General features: G+C 41.5%; 1 protein-coding gene across 3 annotated transcripts in view; it reads right to left on the reverse strand.

The window, feature by feature from the left end:
• Window positions 1-20,755, reverse strand: part of Atp8a1 (ATPase phospholipid transporting 8A1) — a 229,096-nt gene extending 208,341 nt beyond the window's left edge. For all 3 annotated transcript variants that reach the window (XM_048784412.1, XM_015482073.2, XM_048784413.1), the window contains exon 1: window positions 20,476-20,755. In XM_048784412.1, the coding sequence (XP_048640369.1) occupies window positions 20,476-20,524 (49 nt within the window). In that variant the 5' untranslated portion in view covers window positions 20,525-20,755. The remainder of the gene's footprint in view (window positions 1-20,475) is intronic.
• Between the last annotated feature and the right edge of the window lie 322 nt (window positions 20,756-21,077).

Genomic DNA, 21,077 nt, shown 5'->3' on the forward strand with positions numbered 1-21,077 from the left:
AATATAGGAAAAACAGAAGTCTCAAAGACATTAATGTAAGTATTTAACATTAAAATGTTTTGAATAATATTTAATTAAGGTTGTGACCAGTGTGAATCAAAGTGGCTAGTAAAACAATAAATTTTCCCATCCAATTTTGTGAGTTAATATTAAGTAAGTACATGTTTTCCTTGAATTGTCATCTGTATAGGGGTTACGCAATAGAAACGCAGGGGTGGGTAGGTAGGAGGGAGAAAAGAAAAAGATACAAAATCATTCTGTTGCCTGGTAATATAATTATAGAACCATTACATTTTTGCAGGTTCAACTCTATTGTAATTATAAGTAAGGCTGCAATTAGAATCAGAATACCTATTATATTATCTCCCAAACAGATTCAAGGGAATCCAATTATATAACCTTTCACTCAATGGCTTCCCATATTAGGCATTAAAGAGGCCATACTATTTGCTCAAGTTTCTTGACCTAGATTGAGGTCATTAAATAAACAGTCATGCTTGCAACAGTCAGAATCTAATAAAAGAATATTAACTGGTAAACTAGCTGGAGACTTGAGAGGCAGAACTTGAGGTGTGATTAAAGCGAGGCGTGACTTAGGAAATTATGAACATTTCCCACTGTCTTTTTTCAAAAGTGTAATATATTTTTCTTTTGTTCTTTAGGAAAAATAATAACTAAAAGTTCCTGTCTAATGTATACATATGTAAAAAATATCTATTTTTTTTCTTTCTCTCCCTCCCTGCTGCTCCCTGACCCAAGCTTCTGGATCAAAGCAATCTTTGGAAGAATAATTTAGATGTTTGTATTTTATTTATTTTATTTTTAATGTTTTTTTATTACACAGATAATTTAATTAGAAATACAAAGGCAGTTACTGCAGCTACAAAGGAGTTTTGAAATCCCATGTTCTGCATTATTGGAGCACAACAGTCATTTCAAATGTTCGATTGTGAGCCTGACAGCAGCTGGTCAGAGACACAGAGCACAATGGGAAGGCATTAACATTCTGGAAACAGTGAACAGGGTGCTTTGAAAGTGAAGGCTCACATACTACATTCTCAAATATGACACAAAAGAAATGAAACACCTTTAAAAAGTATGGAAATTAAATAGAAACTATTCAGCAATACCAATACCTCTCAAATTTCTGGACCATGACTGCAATAGCCAGGAAGGAAATTAAATTTGCAATTGCATTAACACTTCACTCCTCTACCAGGTTCTGTGCAGTGGACTTCTGTTGCTCTTTCCAGCTCAGTTTCTGCTTTTCCTGGAAATAGCCCCTGCTTTTCCTCTGGAGAACTTGCTTCCCTGGCAGGCCACCTGGGGGGGGACTGCTCATCAAGTTACTGAGCCCCTTTCTGACTTAAAGCTAGGCACATGGCCCAAGTTAAACCAATCACAGACTATGTGCCACTTGGACAGGTGAGAAGGTGGAGCACAGGCCTAATTCTGTGGCATCTTGAAGTGAATGCCCATTAGTCAAACTTCCTTGGATCCTCCTGGACTTTTCTGGGAAGTTCACATTTGACTCCAGGAACTACTCCACCTACTTACAAGATATGCTCAGCTTCCAGATTATGGAATTTTAGCAGAAGCATTTTGTCCTCTTCAGGAAGCTCAGTCCAGTCCCGATGCACATCTAACTTCGGTGAACACTGATATCCTACAGGACCTGGATGGCCTTCTTCAATATGCTGAGCTCTGTCCCCTGAACCTCACTCATTAGTTGGATTTTCTGTTCTGTACAGAATGATGATCTGAAACCACAGTGTACTGCCTTGCTCAAGAGATCACCAGGCTACCTGGCACCTTCCACAGCAGGGCCTACTTGCTAGATCAGATCTCCTCTCATGTTACCAGATGTCCTAACCATGCTCTGAGTCTGGTATGCTCTGGGATAACTGTGGGCTGCCACCCTAACAAACTTACACAAGAGCCTCAGAGCTTTCCACATCTCAGCTTCTTCCCCCATCACCCTCTGATCCATGTGACTGTGATCCTGGCTCCTTACCTTCAAGCCCATCTGAATTATAATCAAATGTAGTAAAGAGACACTTATCCTTGATAACGTAAAACATGATGCTCTGCTTAAAAAAAAATTGATTTTTTTTCATCATACAAAAGTGTTCACTTTCTTAAAAGAATTCTTCTCAACACAATGAAGATGACGAAACCTTGCTTCTCTCATGGTCAGGGAGCCAATGAGCAGTAGAGCCAGGACAATACAGGACACTGACAAAGACCACTGCATCTTTAAAGCTCTCACATTGATGTATTCATTACTACAACTGAAATTGATCTCACATCTCCCTTAACGTCCATTTTTCCTGTCCTGGATCTATTCCACCCCTTCACCGTTTTTCTGGTCAAGAACGTGTCTTACCTTCATGGCTCTGTTAGGTATCACTTAAATGTCAAAGCACCCTCTTTGACCCTTCTTCTTTGAAGTGTTGTCTCTGAAAGTTCTGAATGTATCCCATATGTAAAAGACACCACACCTCCAACATTAATCTTTTGACCTACATATTTAGGTAAATCACAACTGAGAATAATAGATGCTACGAGAAAAAAACCAAAATAACACCACAGGAAAGTCCCTTCCACTGACTAAATGTTTACTAAATTTTCTACTTTCAGTTATCCAAAAATTCCCAGAAGTTATATAGTCTTGCCTCTATCCTCATACCCATTCAAATATTTTGTATCAGGATCTGTCATTACCATACATGGTAACTGATATTTTTCTTTAAGTGCTTTTGTGGAAAGTGACCTAAAAATAAACAAGTATAAAAAACACATCAACAGTATATCTTGTCTAAAACAGAAAAAAAAAAAAAAAAAAAAAACNGTATAAAAAACACATCAACAGTATATCTTGTCTAAAACAGAAAAAAAAAAAAAAAAACCACCTAATGGCTTAACACATCCTGAAGTCAAACTGGATTGCACAAGGCTTCAAAAGTACTAGTACAAATTCTAAGCAGAAGACACTGAAAAAAGTAGTACTAACATTCAGAAAAAAGGCCACCCTTAAGTGGTATTTCATGAAAATATCTTCTGCCTAATGTTAAGCCTCACACATAGTAAGCACTCAAACTCCATGGCAGTTAGTCTTGGATATTAACCTACAAAAACAATCATCTTGGGCATGCTGAGTTGCTTGGACACAGCAATAAAACATTCACTAATGCTAAATTGTGCTTAACTGGAAAAGCAAGTTGAACAATGAACTACAGAGGGAATAATGGCATTGCCTTAACATCTCACAGATCTTGGTCTTGATCCGACAGCATGTTCCCAGTGTAGACTTGAAAAAACTACTGCCACGGAAGCAGACTGTGCTAGCAATGAGGGGTTTCAACTACCAGACGTCTACCAGACATCTCCTAGAAGTCTCAATTAGCTAAAAGCACTGGCGACTTGCCTTAGCATCAAGTTCATCTCCCACAGGGGACAGGAAACAAGATGAGGAACTGCTCCTGTGAATTGGACGCTAAGTGACACAAAAGGGGTAAAGCAGTAAGAGTCTTAGAAACCATGACAGCATGAAAGACCTTTGACTGTCAAAAGGGAGAATCCACGCCAGGCTGGACTCGTGCTCCAGACTTCAGGAGGACACATTTCAAGCTATCATCAAGACCCCAAAGGGACAGAAGCCCATAAGGCCTTCTAAAGCAACATGCTGATGAATTGTGAAAGGCCCTGACGAGGGGAAAAGGCAGGCTTAGTCTGAAAGGCCACAACCGCTGCACAGGAAGTCCATGAGCAAGTGAAAGAAGATAGAGAAAGACCAAAGGAAAGCCTGGAAATAGATTCCCATGCTCAGGAGTGAGTGATAACCGATGCAGACACCTCAGGAAGTAGGAAAGTTGTTTTACAAAATGTTAGAGACCGCCACATGTTTTTCCCCCTTTCATTCTGAATACAAGGCATTGATGAGACAGGCCTGCTGCCAGCAGGGACAGGATGCAATGTTAACAGATTATCAAATAAAAAGCAGAACTTCCCAACTCCTACTTCACCTCACTGTCTACCAAGGAGAGTCATCTAAAAACCAGAACGAACATGAGTTGTAATAACTAAAGCAAAAGAGAAAGCAGGGGATGATTTTTAAAAAGGAAAAAAAAAAAAAGAAATGAAATAAAAGCCAGCACCTGGTTGCTGTAAAAGAATTCTATTTCACAGCAACACACACACACACATGCATACACACACACACACACACACACACGCCTAGAGAACTGTGAGAATACTCAGAATGGATAAGGGAACCATCACTATTCATAGAAAGAAAATCAATGGTGAACAAAAGAGGATTCAAGGGATGCAGCTGAAAAATATCCCCCGGTGTTCTAAAATGGAGAGACAACAGATCCCGAGCATTATAAAACACTGTTTATTAAAACAGCGGCCTAGACATGTGCCTTCAGAGTTCCAGAGTGGGAATTTTTTGAGAATATTAATCTGGAAGTTAAAAAAAATATTTCCCTTTTACATTGAGAATTCAGGTAACACTGGGGAGGATTCAACTGCTGTGAAAGTGGGTCTCGCAGCATACACAGAGCACAGGAGAGCGTCCCAGAATTCTCAGAAGAGGTCCTTGACACAGCCTAAATGTGAACAATACCATTATTGGCCAGCGAGTATGAGGTCTATGCCAGTCAAAAACCAAGTGCACTTCATTGGAAGGATGGTTTAAAGGGAGGTGGTGACCTCTGGAGACCAGTGAGCCTCCACAGACTCACTTCCTCTCTTTTTCTTTTCTTGAAATACTAGCATCTGGATTTTAGGAAGGCTTCTGGCTAGACCCTACTATTATAAGACAGAGACACACAACTCCATGATTGTGCAACAATATGGATTCATTGTCACTAACTGACAAACATATAGAAAGGAGGTTCATACTGGAGCTTATCCCTTGGCTACCACCCCCCGTCCCCTGCATCCAACCAGGTCTGAGAACCTTTCCCTAAAGAGCCAGTTCTGGGTCCCCTGGCCTCCTGGTCCTCTATTCCTCCCTCCTGGTCTGGTAACCCAGCCGTAGGTGTCAGGGTCAACACTGGGCATCTGACCAGCCAAGCCAATCAGATGTCCTGCTGGGAATGAGAACTTGCCACCTAGAGAGAGGGTCACCTGACTCACTGGAGTCACACTGGAGAATATCCTGGCACCTGAAGTCACATGCATGCCAATACGGCTTGGGTAATGGCTTGAGTGTTTCCACCAGGTTCACGTACTGAAACTTAATCCCCATTGTGAGGCAATAAGAGAGCAGAAACTTTACCTGATTATGGTATTAGAAGATGGAGTCTTTGGAAAGTGTTAAGATTAGATAAGAACATCAGGGTGGAGGCCCTGTGACGAAATACTGGTGGCTTTATAAGAAGAGGAGAGAGACCAGAGAAGACACACACACATTCCCTATCTCTTGCCATGTGATGCTCTGCATTGTCTTGGGGCACTGTGAGGAAGAAGGCCATCACCAGATATGGCCCCTTGGTCTGGACTTCCACAACTGTGGGCCAAAATGGACCTCTTTTCTTCATAAATGTATCCAGCCTCAGGTATTTCATTATAGTAAAGAAAATTGGACTAACACCATGTCAGAAGTATATTAATGGAAAATGGGGCAGATTTACAGAGACAAAAACAAGGCAATACTGGGCAGAGTGAGTGAGATCCCAAAGATCGAGTCCTATGAGCCTCAGCTGTGATCCAGGAGATCCCTTGCCTACAGGAACTGCATAAATTGGTCAGGATTCTGGAACCAGACTCCTGGGTTCCAAAGACAACTTAAGGACAGAGATGACATAAGAAATAGACAGTTGACATGAAAGGATCAGAACTCAAGAGTATTTTGAGAGGCTGAATAACTTGAAGGTCCTATACAATGGGCTAAAAATGTCAATTGTACAAATATAATATGGGGATATCTGGCAGAGCATGACATGCAGAAAATGAATGTTTGTTCAGCTTTTATTGCTTTCTTAGCAAGAAAGAACTTGCTAAGAATTAGAGCTGAGAATGAAATGAACTATTTTAGGAGGTGCGATCCCTTCATGGAGGGGTACTCAAGCAGGAAATGGATAGTCAATGGCAAGCAGGCTGCCTCAGGTACTGTGCTGCCTGAAATGAATTCTAAGTCCCCTTCTGACTCTGGAATTCCATTATTTTATCCTTTCAAGAGGATTTTTTAAAGGACATTTATAAGGTCATCAGAGAACCACTCACACAATGCCTTGTGCAGACAAAGTTTTTAACCGTCTGTACCCAGAAGAGTACCACCGAATGAGTAGCTGCAGGCGTTGGCAGGGTAGTTAAGTAACCCAGCTGACTTCAGGGGCAATTTGTTCATAGAAGATGCAACTGCACAACTGTTCTGAATGAGCTAGCCCTTAAAAGGCCCCCGGGAAAAATTTAATAAACTGCCACAGAAGCAGCTATTATTCTTATGAGTTATTATTACAACTTCCTTTTTAAAGAACTATTTACATTTTTTTTTAAACACAAAAACAGGCAGATGCATAACTGGTTCCTACAAACTAGTCCTCACTTCAATAAAAGCAGCAAAAATACCCAAATAACATCATTTGGATACTGTATTATTCTCAGGATGAGTCAGAGGAGTTTGAGTGGCACCTGCTTCTTGCCTCCATTGTGAACTTGTGAGGGAGAAAAAAATAGTTCACCTTTTTTTTTTTTTTTTTTTTTTTTTTTTTAAAAAGCCTCAAGCATCAAAAACACCTGGTGAAGAAACTAAAGCCTACCTGCCAAATAGGACTTTGTGGGCACGTCAGCACAGCACACACAGCAACATGAACTTCCTACAAGCAGGAGAACAGCTTTTAACTTTATAGAAACCACCCAGGATACAGAAAGGGGTGATGCTGCCTCTGCCTGGTTCTGAGGAGCAGAACTGCAACCCAGCAGCACAATACCCAGCAAGTCAACTGAGCAAGACTAGGAAAACATGAAACCCATACAGGTGTCCCAGAGAGCTCCACTGTGCCCAGCATGGCCCTGAGAATGGGTGTGGCTCTGGGATGGCTTGTCTGTCATAGGCACCAGGGGCAGTATTTAAGAACCCACCAAGACTGGTTAGACGAGATGGGCTTCAAGATCTAGGCACCACTTGTATGCCCAAGGGCAGGAAAGGCATGGTGGACAGCCTTCAGTTTGTGGGGAAGTGGCCACCAAAGACAGAAACCTCCACTGAACAGATTAAACTAGGAGTGTGAATGACAGTTGGTGGGTTGTGAATCTTAAAAGACCCTGCTCAGTGACATTACAGCAAGGACGTCTACACAATGTGAGTCTGCCATCAGCCCACCCAATTCACAGGTAGAAGAAGGATGAGAAGATGGATGGAACAAAAGCTTCAAGAACTTTCTAATGCCATAAATAAAGAGCAGCCAGAGCAGAAAAGAGCCTCCTCAGCTTGCAGCTACTGGTGCTGCCTCTACCAATTGGCATCATGAGGTCAGTCCCCACGGGACCTGCTGGCATACCTGGGCCACCACAGAGCCGTGTACAGCAGGACGACATGTGTCAGACTAAGAAAACACCCTGGGATTTCACAACCATGCCAGCATTTTAATAACTCAACTTTCAAAATCTGAACAGCTCGATCTTGTCCTAATCACTCACCAGATGCAGTTTCGAGTGACATTTGTTTAGCTAGTGCTTTCATTTAACATCTTAGTCCTGGAAAATGACCTTGCAGTCTAGAGCACCTCAAGAGCCAAAAGAGCACAAAGATGACATCAGAGACTGTTCTCATCAGCTCTGGTTATGGAGCAAGAGTCCTGGCAACAGATTCTCACTCCCAAACAGACTGAATCCACAAGGTTTCTAGATGCCTAAAATCCATACCAATGAGAGGGAATGGGGAAGAGACACTGGTAGTTAGGTTTGCTGAAGTTCTAAAGAATATTCAGGGGAAAAAAAAAAAGATGAGGGAAGGAGAGGATGAAACCTGGATGAAATGCAATAATCATTTGCAGAGAATAAGAAAACTGTCCACATGTTTTGGCACATGGTGACTGTCTTACTCTTTTGTAAGATATAAGGAGGTTTTCTGTTCTTCCTTCAGTGTTTTCTATCTCAGTAAATGGCACCATCATTTGGGTCTCAGGGCCTCAAATGTTAGCCATTCTCGACTCCTCTTTTTCTTTGAAGAAACACCTTCTCTATCAATCAATCTGTTAGACCCTCCCTCCTTCAAGCTCCTGATCTGACCACATTCCACAAGGCCTACTGGTCCAAGCCTCCTCTCCTCTCCTTGTTTCAACTTTTATTCCTAAGATTTAGTCAGAATATCTGCAGTGGGTCCCAGTGGTCAGCATGTTAAAAGCTCCATGGGAGATTTCAGCATGCAGTTAGGCTTCATCTCCTCACTATCCAACAGGCAGCTGATTCACAGACAGGTATTACCATTCTGCAAAGAACAACAGGATTCTCAGAGAGGTTCAGAGACAGTCTCAAGGCCACACAACCTGAAAGGACTAGAACCCAGGTTTCACTCCAGCACTACAGGGAACTCTGAGTACTTGGCTGCACTTTCCTTCAAGTCAATTATTTAGCAGGCATTAGCTTAACATGCTAAAGCGAGTGAGAAGAAACAGCACTAAATGAGTGATGGCCTCAAGTGTTAAGTCACAAAACAAATGCACACTGGTTATTAGGTGGCCACCCTGTCTAAGAGCTAGGACTGAAAGGACCCCAAACCCCACAAGACTTAAACAGTGGAGATGGTGGTTCTATTAGTTTGCTCCAGTGGAACAACAGCAACAAAAAAGGGGCTGTTTAAACTTTTGTTTAAAGTTCAGTAAAATAACCATATTTGAACATATGAAAAAATGTCTGACATAAAGAAAAATTACTACTAGGTTCTGACCACAGGCTTTGGTATTCAGGCTTAGTCAAACTTAAAGTATATAGATGAGTGTTTCATGAACCACAGGGATAAAAAATTCCATGGGGAAAGTCACTTAATAAGATCAAGGGAAATTCAACTTGGCACCTGGGGAAATCAAGAGGGCTTTTAAACATTCTCCTTTGCTAATTATATTCATGCAGAAGTTCACAACAAGCCAACTCATACTGAGCACAGTGGCACACACCTCTAATTCCAGGGACTTGGGAGGTTGGGGCAGGAGGATATAACAAGTTCAGGGCCAGTCTGGGTAACTTAGTGAGACCCTGTCTCAAAATAAAAGCTAAAAAGGGCTTGGGATATAGCTCAGTAAAAAACCCCTGGGTTCAATCCCCTGTACCACCAAAACAACCACAAAAATCCATGTGATAACTTATATAATGATTATTTTACTGAATTTTAAACAAAAGCAGGCATAAGCAACCATAGGGTTAAACCGAGCCAATAAGTCAGAACCTTCCCTCGCTCTCCTCTATGGGGGCAAATCCTGGCTTTTAAAAAAGGTTTTCATCTATAAAGTACAAGTCACACTATCAGCCAATAAAGGCAAGTCTAAATGTAAACTAAAAATAAATAAATGAGAATTATAAAATAAAAAACAATTACACAAAGGTTGGGCAAATGCACTCAATCTGAGGCACTGTAGTGTTTACTTGCCAGTCCTCAGAGCTGCAGATGATAACCTTCACCACCAGCAGTGGCCACAGCCTATAGCGGAATATACAGCCCTCATCCAAGTGGCCAAACAGCCCCCAGACTGCCCAAACTAAGAATCTCAAATATTGACCTTCAAATCCACAACCAGGAAAGGCAAATAAGTTGGAACTTGTGGTAAGTTTTCACACTTGATACATTAACCTATAAAAGACCTTTTCATACTATGGTGGGATAAATCAATAACTGTAGAAATACACAATAGAAGAAAGGACATCCCTTGGAAATAAGGTTACCAAAGAAGTTTCAAAGACTTCTATTACCCACTTGTTAAGCTATCTTTTTTTTTTCTAGCTGCAAATGACTAAATCTGAGGGCTATCAATATGGGAAGAATAAAGCTATTAATTATTATAATATACTAAAAGTAAGCAGGTTAGCACAAAGCCAGTAATGATACCACAGAAAACCTCATATTCACTAAGCTCCCAGAGTAGATATAATACCAGCTAAAAATAAACTCAGACATGTTGTACTCTTCATTTGGTTGTGCTGAATTCAATGTTCAATTCAGAATTTTAAAGAAAATCTTCAAAATTGAATAAATATCATCATATGAACTTCATCACTTGTAAGAGAAAAATTAAGAGGAATATAATTAGACCCATCAAGCAATTTGGTGGATTGGGGAAAAAAAAAAACCCAGAAATATCCATATGCTCTTGATTTCTTGGCTGGCAACATATATGACTAAACATATTTACATATAACTAAATAAATTAAATTATTTACATAATAACTGTATTTACATATGGCTAAATAAATATGCAATCTAATCTTCTTTCCACTACTCCTGAACATTAGAATTATCTGGGAGATGAAATATCAACACTTGGTCCATATCCCCACGGAGGAGACTGACGTCACTGGACTAGGATGGACCCACATGTCGGCACTGTTCAGAAACACCCCTACGTGATACACTGTGCATCCAGAGTTGAGTACCACTGAGGTACACAATGTGGCTATACAACAAGCCACACTTCACAAGCCTCCACTGCCCTGTCCACACTCTGCACTGAAGATGGCAGGCAGGGTCCTCCCCGTGTCATTTCTCTAAGGTCTACCCATAAGAGTGAAAATAAAGTTAGACAAGTTGATCCAGTTTACCTGGCAACATTTATCACCACCATCCCGGAAGAGACGGTGGCATGAACCCAACTCAAGCTTAAAGTACAGAGACACGCATCCAGTTTGGGACAAATTTATACTGAGATCTGATTCATTTCTTTGGTCAGAGACAGGAGATGGTCTGGGACAGGAAAGGGGAAGGAAAGGAGAGATGGGAACTGAAAGGAGTCAACTATTCACAGCCACCCAGATGAAGACAGTGGCAGGACGTGGCCAGCAGGAGTGGTCATGGGCAGCAGATGCATTCAGAATCAAAGGCGCCCTGCATGGGGCCACAAGTCAGTCTGGATGAGTTGCCAAGAGCAACAGGAGAGAAAGTGCAGGTACATGATATTCCCAAACCTTAGCAGGCCAGTGCAGAGCCCTGGGGTCCCAGCCAGGGGCGGTGATCAGCACCTTCTACCTGACCAAGGCAGGGTTTTTAGGCGGGAGCTCTAGGAGCTGTGTGGCGGGCACTGAGGGGTCAGGGAAATGGTGGCAGGTGCTCATGTCTTTAGAGTGCGGAGTCGGAGCTCCTTAAATGCCCCCCTACCTCAGAGATTTTTCAGGTCAGAGATTGGGCTAAGTCTATGTGGGTGTGATGGAGGGGCAAAGGGAAAAGAGGGTCTGCAGAAGCTGGAAGAAAACTTCTTTTACACCAAATTAGCTTTTCCTCAGGACCAGGGAAAGTCACAAGGACACATTCGGGAAACCCAGCTGGTCTAGATTGGTGTCAGAACAAACCACCTCTGATTTACCCTCTGCTTACCGGCTTCACTCACAAAAACAGTCTTATCTGAAAGATCAACTAAAGTGGTTTCCGGTCCAGAACCTGGGAGAGCTTTAGCTCTGTCCTTCCTGGCAGCAGTCTCTGCCTGAACTGTCACCTGACTAACGGGATGCTACTGAGCACAGCCCTACATGGATCACGATCAGTCACCTCCTTCAAAGATAGCTCAGACAAAATAATGAACAGAGGCTCAATTTAAAACTGACACCATGTATGACGTGTCAAGATCATTGTATTGTCTTGAGCAACTAATAAAATATATATAAATACATATATAAAACTGACACCTCCTTGTGCCCCATCAATTAGAGGCGTAAATAATCCATGAAGCTCAGACACACAGTCCCTTTACACCGACGAAAGAGGTGGTGATATTGAACATAAAGTGTACTGCTCAAAGTATTTCACATTTATGCTAACATTTAAATAAAAACTAATAGGAAGACAGGCAGGATGGGTTTTGCTCACCAAATCTTTTTAAAAAAAAACAAACAAAAAAAAACACAAGACTTCCAAAGATGATACACGTATTCACATAAATTCCCTAAATTGCCACAAGGGCCATGTCAAAAGCAGTGTTATCTAAGCACAAACACAATGTGTGAGGTTTTATGAGGACATAAGTGACTGCCTTCTGTTGTCAGCAAGGAAGCTGGAGGACAAGTATATCCACACATGTATTTTTAATAAGCTTTCTTGGAGCTCTGGGTTTTCATTAAAAAAAATATTATATACTGAAGAATTCTAGGAAGTCCTACAAAGCTAGCACAAGCTGGAGGCTGAATCTATAGCTGTGCTGTTCTGCAGGGGAGCCAGTGATCACTGTGGCTACCAAGCACGCATCCAAATTAGATACACTGTACAAACAACATAACCACCAGACTTAGAAAGCTTAGTGTAAAAAAGGAATGTCAATTCTCTCATTTATAATTTTATATCAATAAATATTGAAATAATACTTTTAATACACTGGGTTACAGGAAGCATATGCTTATAATATATTAAGTTTTATTTAGATACATTACTAAATAAAATATTATTATAACATTATATTACTATTATATATTAACATTATAAATATTACTTATATTAATATATTTAAGGTTTGAGTAGTATAAATATATTATTAAAACTAATGGTACCTGTTTTATAATTTAAATGTGTCTACTAGAATATTTTAAATTGCATACATGTCTAGCACTTGTGACTCATGTTTTCTCTTTCTTAGTACTGATTTGAGATATGAAAGCCAATTTGATATAAGAAGATTCCTTGGAACTATTAGCTAAACTCCAGCTGGTCTAAATTCTGATCTAATTCTTAATAGAATGAGAAAGATCTTAGCTATTATGTAGGGGCCACTATATGAAACCTTAAAGACAGAACTGGAGTCCATGGTATTCCAGCAGATTAAAAAAGGTTTTTTTTTGTTTTTGTAGGATAAGTAACAAATACCTATTCCCATAATAATTAACTGAAAACATTTAAAAATACTTAGCTTAAATTATATTATGTGCATGTATAAATATACCACAGTGAATTCTATCTTTATGTATATCTATAAAGCACCAATTAAAAAATCAATAAATGAGTGGAAGGTAGACCAACAGAGTAGAAGAATGGAAATTAGAGAAGGAGGAGGGGAGAGAAAGGGGGGAAATTGAGGCCTAAAATGGAGTAAATTAAACTCCCTGTCAATATTATTATGTCAAATTAAACCCAATGATTATGTACAACTACAATGCACTAATAAAAAAAATAGCTGGGTATAACATGCCTGTAATTCCAGTGACTAAGGAGACTAAGGCAGGAGGATCACAAGTTCAAAGCCAGCCTCAGCAATTTATTGAGACCCTAAGCAACTTAGTGAGTCAGTCTCTCTCTCTCTCTCTCTCTCTCTCTCTCTCATCCTGGGGATTGAACCCAGGGCCTTGTGCATGCAAGGCAAGCACTCTACCCATTGAGCTATATCTTCAGCCCTGAGACCCTGTCTCAAAATAAAAAAATAAATAGGGCTGGGGATGTGGCACAGTGGTTAAGCACTCCTGTGTTCAATCCCTGATTTAAAAAAAAAAAAAAAAAATTCCGCTTTATTATACACAATATAATTGCAAAACCCAGAGAGATAAAAATTAACTGAAAAGGTATTTAAAATGAAAGAATTCAGACCAATGGTTTGGTTTCAACACCAATAGCTTCCAGCTTACATGTCTAAGTTACAAAACAAAAAAAAAATCATAAGAAGAGACATCCTTTTCACCCAGAAATTCCATTTCTAGAGACTTTTCACAAAGAAATAATCTGAGAAGTGTACAAATACTTTTTTTGGTGTTTTTTTTTTTAAACAACTACTTAAAACACCAAAACAAAAACAAACAAACAAACAAAACCGGAAATGGCCTAAATGCCCATTCACAGGACATTCCTTAGTAAACTATATTTAAGGTAAAAATACTAAACTGTCACAAAATCAATGACACCAATTTGTGCATTCTATAAATAATGACTGAGCCCCTAGCAAGTTCAAATCACTGCTCTAAGAATTAGAGATGTAAGAAGCGACAAGAGACAAAAACCACATTGAATTTACAAAACTCTAGATCATATGGACATAGAGGTCTATGAAATACTAGGTAACGGGGAAAAAAGATTAAAAATAATGTAGAGTATGATCTTATTTTTCTCCTCTTCTGGAAAATAGCTAGAAGGACATATACAAAATGAGAACATTTAAGAAATATACAAATCTTACATAAAATTTATAAAATTGTACAATCACAACATGATTATATTCGATGGCATCATCTGGGGTGATTTTACTCTCTGTTCGATGTGAGATTTACCAATGTTCAGGCAGTACTTCTACAATTGAAAGAACAAAGGTAATAAGCTCCTCCTCCATTCAGAACAAAGCTCTGTATCAGTTCATTCAACAAACAAGCAGAACTGTAGAACTTGAGATGGGGGAGGGTACAAGAGTGAAGAAATCACAGAAATCCTCTCATGGTGGTGTGGGGGTTCCTTGTAAAAGGGTGCTAAGTACATCTGGACTTAGCTCAGAGTACTTTACAACCTGGATTCTACCGCATTCTCATCTCTAGGCCACAGATTCATTCAACAAACACATGAGCTGCCATTAATGTCCTGCAGGGAGCAACCTGTCACTGAACAAGACAAGACAAAAACTCGTGCCTTGAAGGATTTTACTCTGCAGAGGATGAGATCACTGAAAGGTATAGGCTTTGGAGAGGGGTGAAGAAGGAAAGCAAAAGCTATGTCTTCCCAGCACCACCATTCTAATGAAATCCTGAGACCCACACAGCAAACATTTCACTAGCTTCAAATGCTTCCTAAGACATATGCAAACTTTCCACGGCTGTCATGTAGGTGCACAATTCAATTTTCACTATTTTTGAAATGAAAGGATGAGGAAAATAATGAATTCCATGCCATAGATTACAAAACCTAAAAATGTATTTCTGACGCAGTTAGAATAACATGAAATAAAACGACATATTTAGAAAATGTGAAATACTAATTACATGATGTATCACTACACTTCGCATCACTTCAGCTATAAGCCATGAACACATCTCCACATTTTTGCTGGGGTCTCCTTCGTTCACCATCCATTTTGTCCCATCACCCAATTAGCTGCACACAGTAGGTAGGTAATGCATGTTCATCCAAGGGAAAAAAAACACCTTAGTCATCTTTGATATGAACAACTGAAATAGCCTCCTAAAATATTTCCTTTAACAAGAAATTAATTTTCCTGTCCTTTTTGTTATCTTTTAAGTAAATGAAACATAGTATTCTATACAGTTGCAAACATTTTAGAGTTGTTATTTAGTAAACTCCCTAAGACACTAAGACAACTTCCAAATAGATCCCACAGTACATGTGTTACATAACCAGGAACAGCCTTCCATTTTATCATTATCATATTCAGCAGAAGAAAATGCAAACCATTGGACGGGTATGTGTTTTTCTGAGTACACTTCTTTAGTTCTGAACAACTTAATGCTTGTAATTTTGTTAAGCACAAGCTCTAAAAACAGTTCCTGTTTTATTCAAGCAAGAGTTTTTGGCAATCTGAATACCTGGTGTGACTGAGCCTGTTGCCTACCCTTTAACTGGTTTCTCTTTTTCCTTTAGTAATGCACTGCTGAGTAATATGCTGTGCTGGAAAACTACACTTCCCAGCTTCTCTTGAAGATGGGAGCCAATGCAAAAATAAGCATTATTCTCTGTATGGCATTTTTCAGGACAACCCTTCCATTTTTTTCCTGCCTGGAACTTCTACAAGATGGCTGGCACCCAGCAATTTTGTTGTGACTTTATGGAAATCATCTGCTCAGAATGGTGAAGCAAAAAGGAATAAGGAGCCAATATCCCTCATGAGTTTGTGTATAAGCTACCTTTATTTCAGTCCCTGTTTCTAGATTACTGATGTTGTGTTTAGATATCCATTTAATTTAGCCAGGGTAGAAGAGACCTAAAATCTTAACCTTAGGCTTTTACTCTTGCTTTCGGGCAAACTTATATACTGACTGGGTTTCAAGTGTTATCTCTGAATTCAAGATTCCAAAGATGATTTTTGTTTCCACATCTGACTTCAAAATTCCCAAGTAGCTTTAAAGCCTGTCAATTTGGATGTCTTGCAATTACATTAAAATTTGATCTTCTCTTAAGGTATTGGCCCACTTTCTCAACTTCCTTATCTTGTAATAGATTATCTCAATCAGGGATGTAGCACTGGCTTAGCATACACAAGGCCCTAGGTTCAATAGTCAGAATGTGTGGTATGTGGTGGAATGGGGGTGGGAGGTGGGGATGTTGGAATTTTTCTCAACCAGTCGGCTCAAGACTGTAAAGAAGAGTTGAACCAGCTCCAGAATATCCTAGGGGGCTCATTTGTTTTGCAGTTCCCCAGGCCCACCTCAGGTCTACTCAATAGAATCTTCATAAAGAAGCCAAAGAAACTGCATTTTAATGAGGTTTAAAGACATGGAATATTATAAACATTAGAACTCAAAATTACTGCTTGAGAGAATTGCTTTTTAAAAAAAAAAAAAAAAAATCCAACTGCCTCTTATTCTATACAGCTAAGTCCCATCATGTGGCCTCATTTCCTACTATTCTCGCCCTCCCTGTTCCTTTGACATTCCAGACTCTCCTGCCTTGAAGCCTCTGTCTGACCCTTACCTCTGCCTGTTCCCTCACCCTTCCTCCAGGTCCCCACTAGGCTAACTGTCTTGCCTCAACTGTTCAATGAAGGGTAGCCTGACCAACCCTCTGAGAACTGAAATCCACTGGCCTTACCTTCTTACCTTCTCTTTATTCTTCAGTAGCACTTACTATCATTTGCTTATTTATTGTGTTTGCTTTTTCTCATGCCTCACTAGAAAGGAAGCACCACCAAGGACAAGGCTTCTACCACTGTGCTCACTGATAAGTCCCAAGTACCTGTGGAACGAGTTTAGTGATAGAAATCTGATTCCTCCCTTCCCATTTTTACTGTTCCATTTCAGTGCTAATCCTGACCTTTGCTATTTTAAGACTTTATTGGCAATAGAGCCTATTCAGTGAGGGTCCTTCCAGCCCATCCACAGCATTTCTTAGTTTATCTAAGATGCTTCTCCTGGGATGTCACTCTCTTATAAGGATTTGGCTCCAGACTGGCTCTGTCAGTTATTATGCATTAGTGTCATACTCAAATTAGATTAATGAACTCTAAGATCTTGTTCACATATTCGATTCTATATCCAAATGAGTCATCTTGGCATTCAAAATGCTCTGTAATCTAGCAGTGCTCTACCTGTCCAAACTTACATCCTACTCCTTTCTAAGTTTCCCTTTTGTTCCTAGCTAATTTCCTTAATAACTCTACAATAAGCCACATTTGCTGTTTTCATGTCATTACTCTTTACCTTCAATGCCCTCCCAAGCACTGCAAGAGATGGCAAAATCTTTTAAAGACTGTTACCTGCAGACCAGCAACTTCCAGCATAAACTGTGAGCTTATCAGAAGTCTAATATTTCCAGCCCTACCCCAGACCTTCTAAATCAGCCTTTATTTAACAAGATCCCCAGGTGATTCCTACATGCCTTAAAGTTTGAAAAGCACTGCAGGAGAACTCATCAAATCATACTTCAATGAATTATTCACATGCTCAGGAATAAGCATGTACTAAATTCCTGATCTTGCACAGGACAGATAATACCCACAACAAGCACAATATTCAATTAACAACAGCCCCTCTTAGACTATTTATTCCTTATTTCATTTCAGTCCTATCCAATTTGGTTACAAACAACTTACAGGCAAGACAGTCATGCATCTGGCCAATCTGGATTCAGGGAACAGAAACCCATTCAAGTAACTTCAAGAAGGGGGATAAAAAGAGATTTTTTTTTTTTTTAAACTTCTTGAGAACTGGGAATAGAAAACTTAGGAAGGGCTTCAAGTCCAAGGTCTGGCCACCTTCTCTCAGCATCTGCATTTTCCTATCTCTTCCATTTTCTTTCCTATCTATTCATGGGTTTTGTTTATTTATTTCAGCAGAATTAGCATGACCTATTACAGTCATCAGATTCTCCCCCATCAGATTATTTGCCTCTGCCCCTTTCTGCTTTGATTTTCACTATAAAAGTCTCTAACCTTAATACTTCCCAAGAGAGATATAATAACACAGAGGATCTTTGTAGCCAAACCACAAGGTTACAAGTGTGAGTCACCAATGGATTCGATGCCCTTGGGTCAGGAGCCCAGACTGATCCAATCAGCTGAGGCCCAAAGGACTGCAGTTCAGAGCAAGGCCCTTTAGGAAGCAGGAGCTATGGAAGGAGAACATTGCTCAGGAAAGAAAGATGTGGGAAGAGCAGACAACAATCCACACTGCTGGCCCACACAGTTATTACTTTGTCCTCACAGTTCTGAGCAAATCAACCAATATGGGAGGAAAGGGTCATTCACCAAGCACCACAATGCGCCTGACACTGTGCTAGATGCACAGGGAATACAAAGATTAAGTAAGAAGCAGCCCTTGTTTTCCCAGAGCTGTTATACCAAATGTGTCACTAAACTAGCCACTTGACCTTGAGCAAGTTACTAAACCATTCTGAGCCATCATTTCCTCAACTAGCAGATGGTACTCCACCTTTGCCAACCTCTAGGAGCATTGTAAGATCCCATAAACTCTGTGAAAGTGTTTTGTAAAACACATGTGCCAATCAAAAAGAACACTGCAGGCCTTCAATGCTAATAAAATCCTCACATGTGCCACAGGATTTTCTGCATTTCTTTTAGATTTTTTTTTACTTCTTGTTCCTATTCCCCACAATATCTGATCCATCAATTGCTATTATTTGAAAACACCAACTATCACCATTATATTATATTTTTATCACCTCTACAGTTCAAAGGGTGATCAGCAAAATTAACTTCATTTAGAAGTGTAAAAATGAGTACATATTTACTGTGTACATTTTAAAAGAACTATCTATTCAACTGTATAAAACTGAAACGTCCTATAAGTGACTTTTTTTTTTTTTTGCTATCACAATAAGTATGTATTAAATTCCTGTTGGACACAGGTTAGTTTTGACTCTATGTGGCTCTCTCCCCAGAGCAGTTTAATATTTTCCTAAGTCTTGAAATCAGGAAATCCTAGATATTAGAGCCCAGGAACTCTATTTTCAAATGAGGACATTACAGAGGAAAAATAAAATGCCCTGCCTTAAATCCCTGGACTCCCCACCCACCCCACGTGTGTGTATGTTTGTGTGTGTGTGTGTAAAACACACATTTCTTTTTCTCCTAAAACCACTATTATGACCAGCCTGACATTGAAGAGTGGGGGTGGGGAGGAAGGGTGAGAATCAGTAATGGTGACAAGATAGCTCAGTTCTCAAAAACACCTTATCCTCTTTGCAGGGTTCAACTATAGGTTTATGGCAATGAAAAACAAAACTCGGGATATGTAGTCTTGGCTTTGCCCTGATCAAAATCAAGGAATATTTACTGAATGCTGCCACAGGACAGATAGGATGCTGAGGCTCCTCAGCTGGGATGACGAGTGCTTCGCCCACCAAACCCCCCTTGCCTCTACCCTCGGCATCTGTTGCTCAGTACCGACAAGTGGACAAGTGTAGCCATTCAACAGCTGGCCCTGGGTGGAGCAAAGAAAACATCGTCTACAAATCAGCTCAACTGGCCAAAGTGCAGTTTTCAGGCATAAGGAAAAACAAAAACGAAACCTCAGCCGAGAGACTCAGCCAGGTGAGACTTCACTGCAGAGGACAGAATGAAAGATCGCAATGCACGTCACCTACTAAGCACCGAACTCCAATTAAGAATCCTCGCGCCTAGAGAGGCAAGGGACTATGGATCAAAAGCTCTTACACTTTGTGAAGGGCAAATCCGCTTCCCCTGGAGCTGCGATGTGGGTGCTGTTAAGAGGTGGGCGCTGGAGGCGAGGGCGGAGGGTTGGCGATCTGTTCTTTAGGGTGGGGAGGAAGCTAAGAACCCGGAGGTTCGCTGGCTAGTGGCGAGTTGGGCAAGCAAGTGCGCTTGGTGACTTGGCCCTAATGGTCACGCTGCGGTGTAAAGCAAGCCTTGGGGCTCTCTCCCAGTATCAATTCGGAGGGTCTGGACCCTGGAAAGGATTTGTGAGAGCACTGCAGGCAGGGCAGGGAGAAGGGTCCGCTAGGGACCGGGCGAGACAGTCTGGCGACTGTCAAGGGAAAGAGGTGGGACAAGGTATTTCTGGCCGGATAAACATAAACATAAACACACACACACACACACACACACACACACACACTCACGCGTGCACGCTCGCTCGCTCACTCACAGCCCTGCCCCAGGCTGGTTCCGCGCCTCCTCCGCGCACAGCCCCCCTGTTGCGGTGGTCACTCACCCTCAGCGCGAGAGCGAAGCTCCGACACTGTTCTCCGCATTGTGGGCATCGCGGCGATGGCTGCAGGTGAGACTTCAGCCCAGACTCTGCACCTGTCACGGCGCCGCGCGGCCGGGAGAACTGGATGCGCCGCGCCGGGTGCTCAGCTGCCGCCCGGGCCCGCCGCCCACCCAGGGCAGCGCCGCCACCGGGAGCGGCCCGGGAACGCCAGCAGTAGCAGGAAGAGGCGACGGAGGCGACGGTGGCGACGGTGGCGACGGTGGCGGCGTCCGCAAAGCTGGGCGAGCTCTCCCTGCAGCCGCGGAGGGGGCGGCTCGGCGAGGGGCGGAGCCCGGTCGCCGGCGCCGGGGGAGGGATCTGCCGGACGCGCGCTTACTCGCTCCCGCCGCAGTCCGGCTCGGAGGCGGGAAGGGGCGGGGAGAGACCACGGAGAGACTCCTCCGCCCCGCCCCGCCCCGGACTGTACCACTCCTGGGGGCGGGAGAACAGTTGCAGTCTCCTAAGCCCGGGAGCTCTCGATCCTTCCCGCGGTGTCCGTTCTCCGTGTCCCCCATCAAGGCCATCCATGCCATTGCGTCACTCCCAAATCTTGGCCAGATGGG

This window comes from Marmota marmota, unplaced genomic scaffold (genome assembly GCF_001458135.2).
Source record: "Marmota marmota marmota unplaced genomic scaffold, marMar, whole genome shotgun sequence".
NCBI classification, from domain to species: Eukaryota; Metazoa; Chordata; class Mammalia; order Rodentia; family Sciuridae; genus Marmota; species Marmota marmota.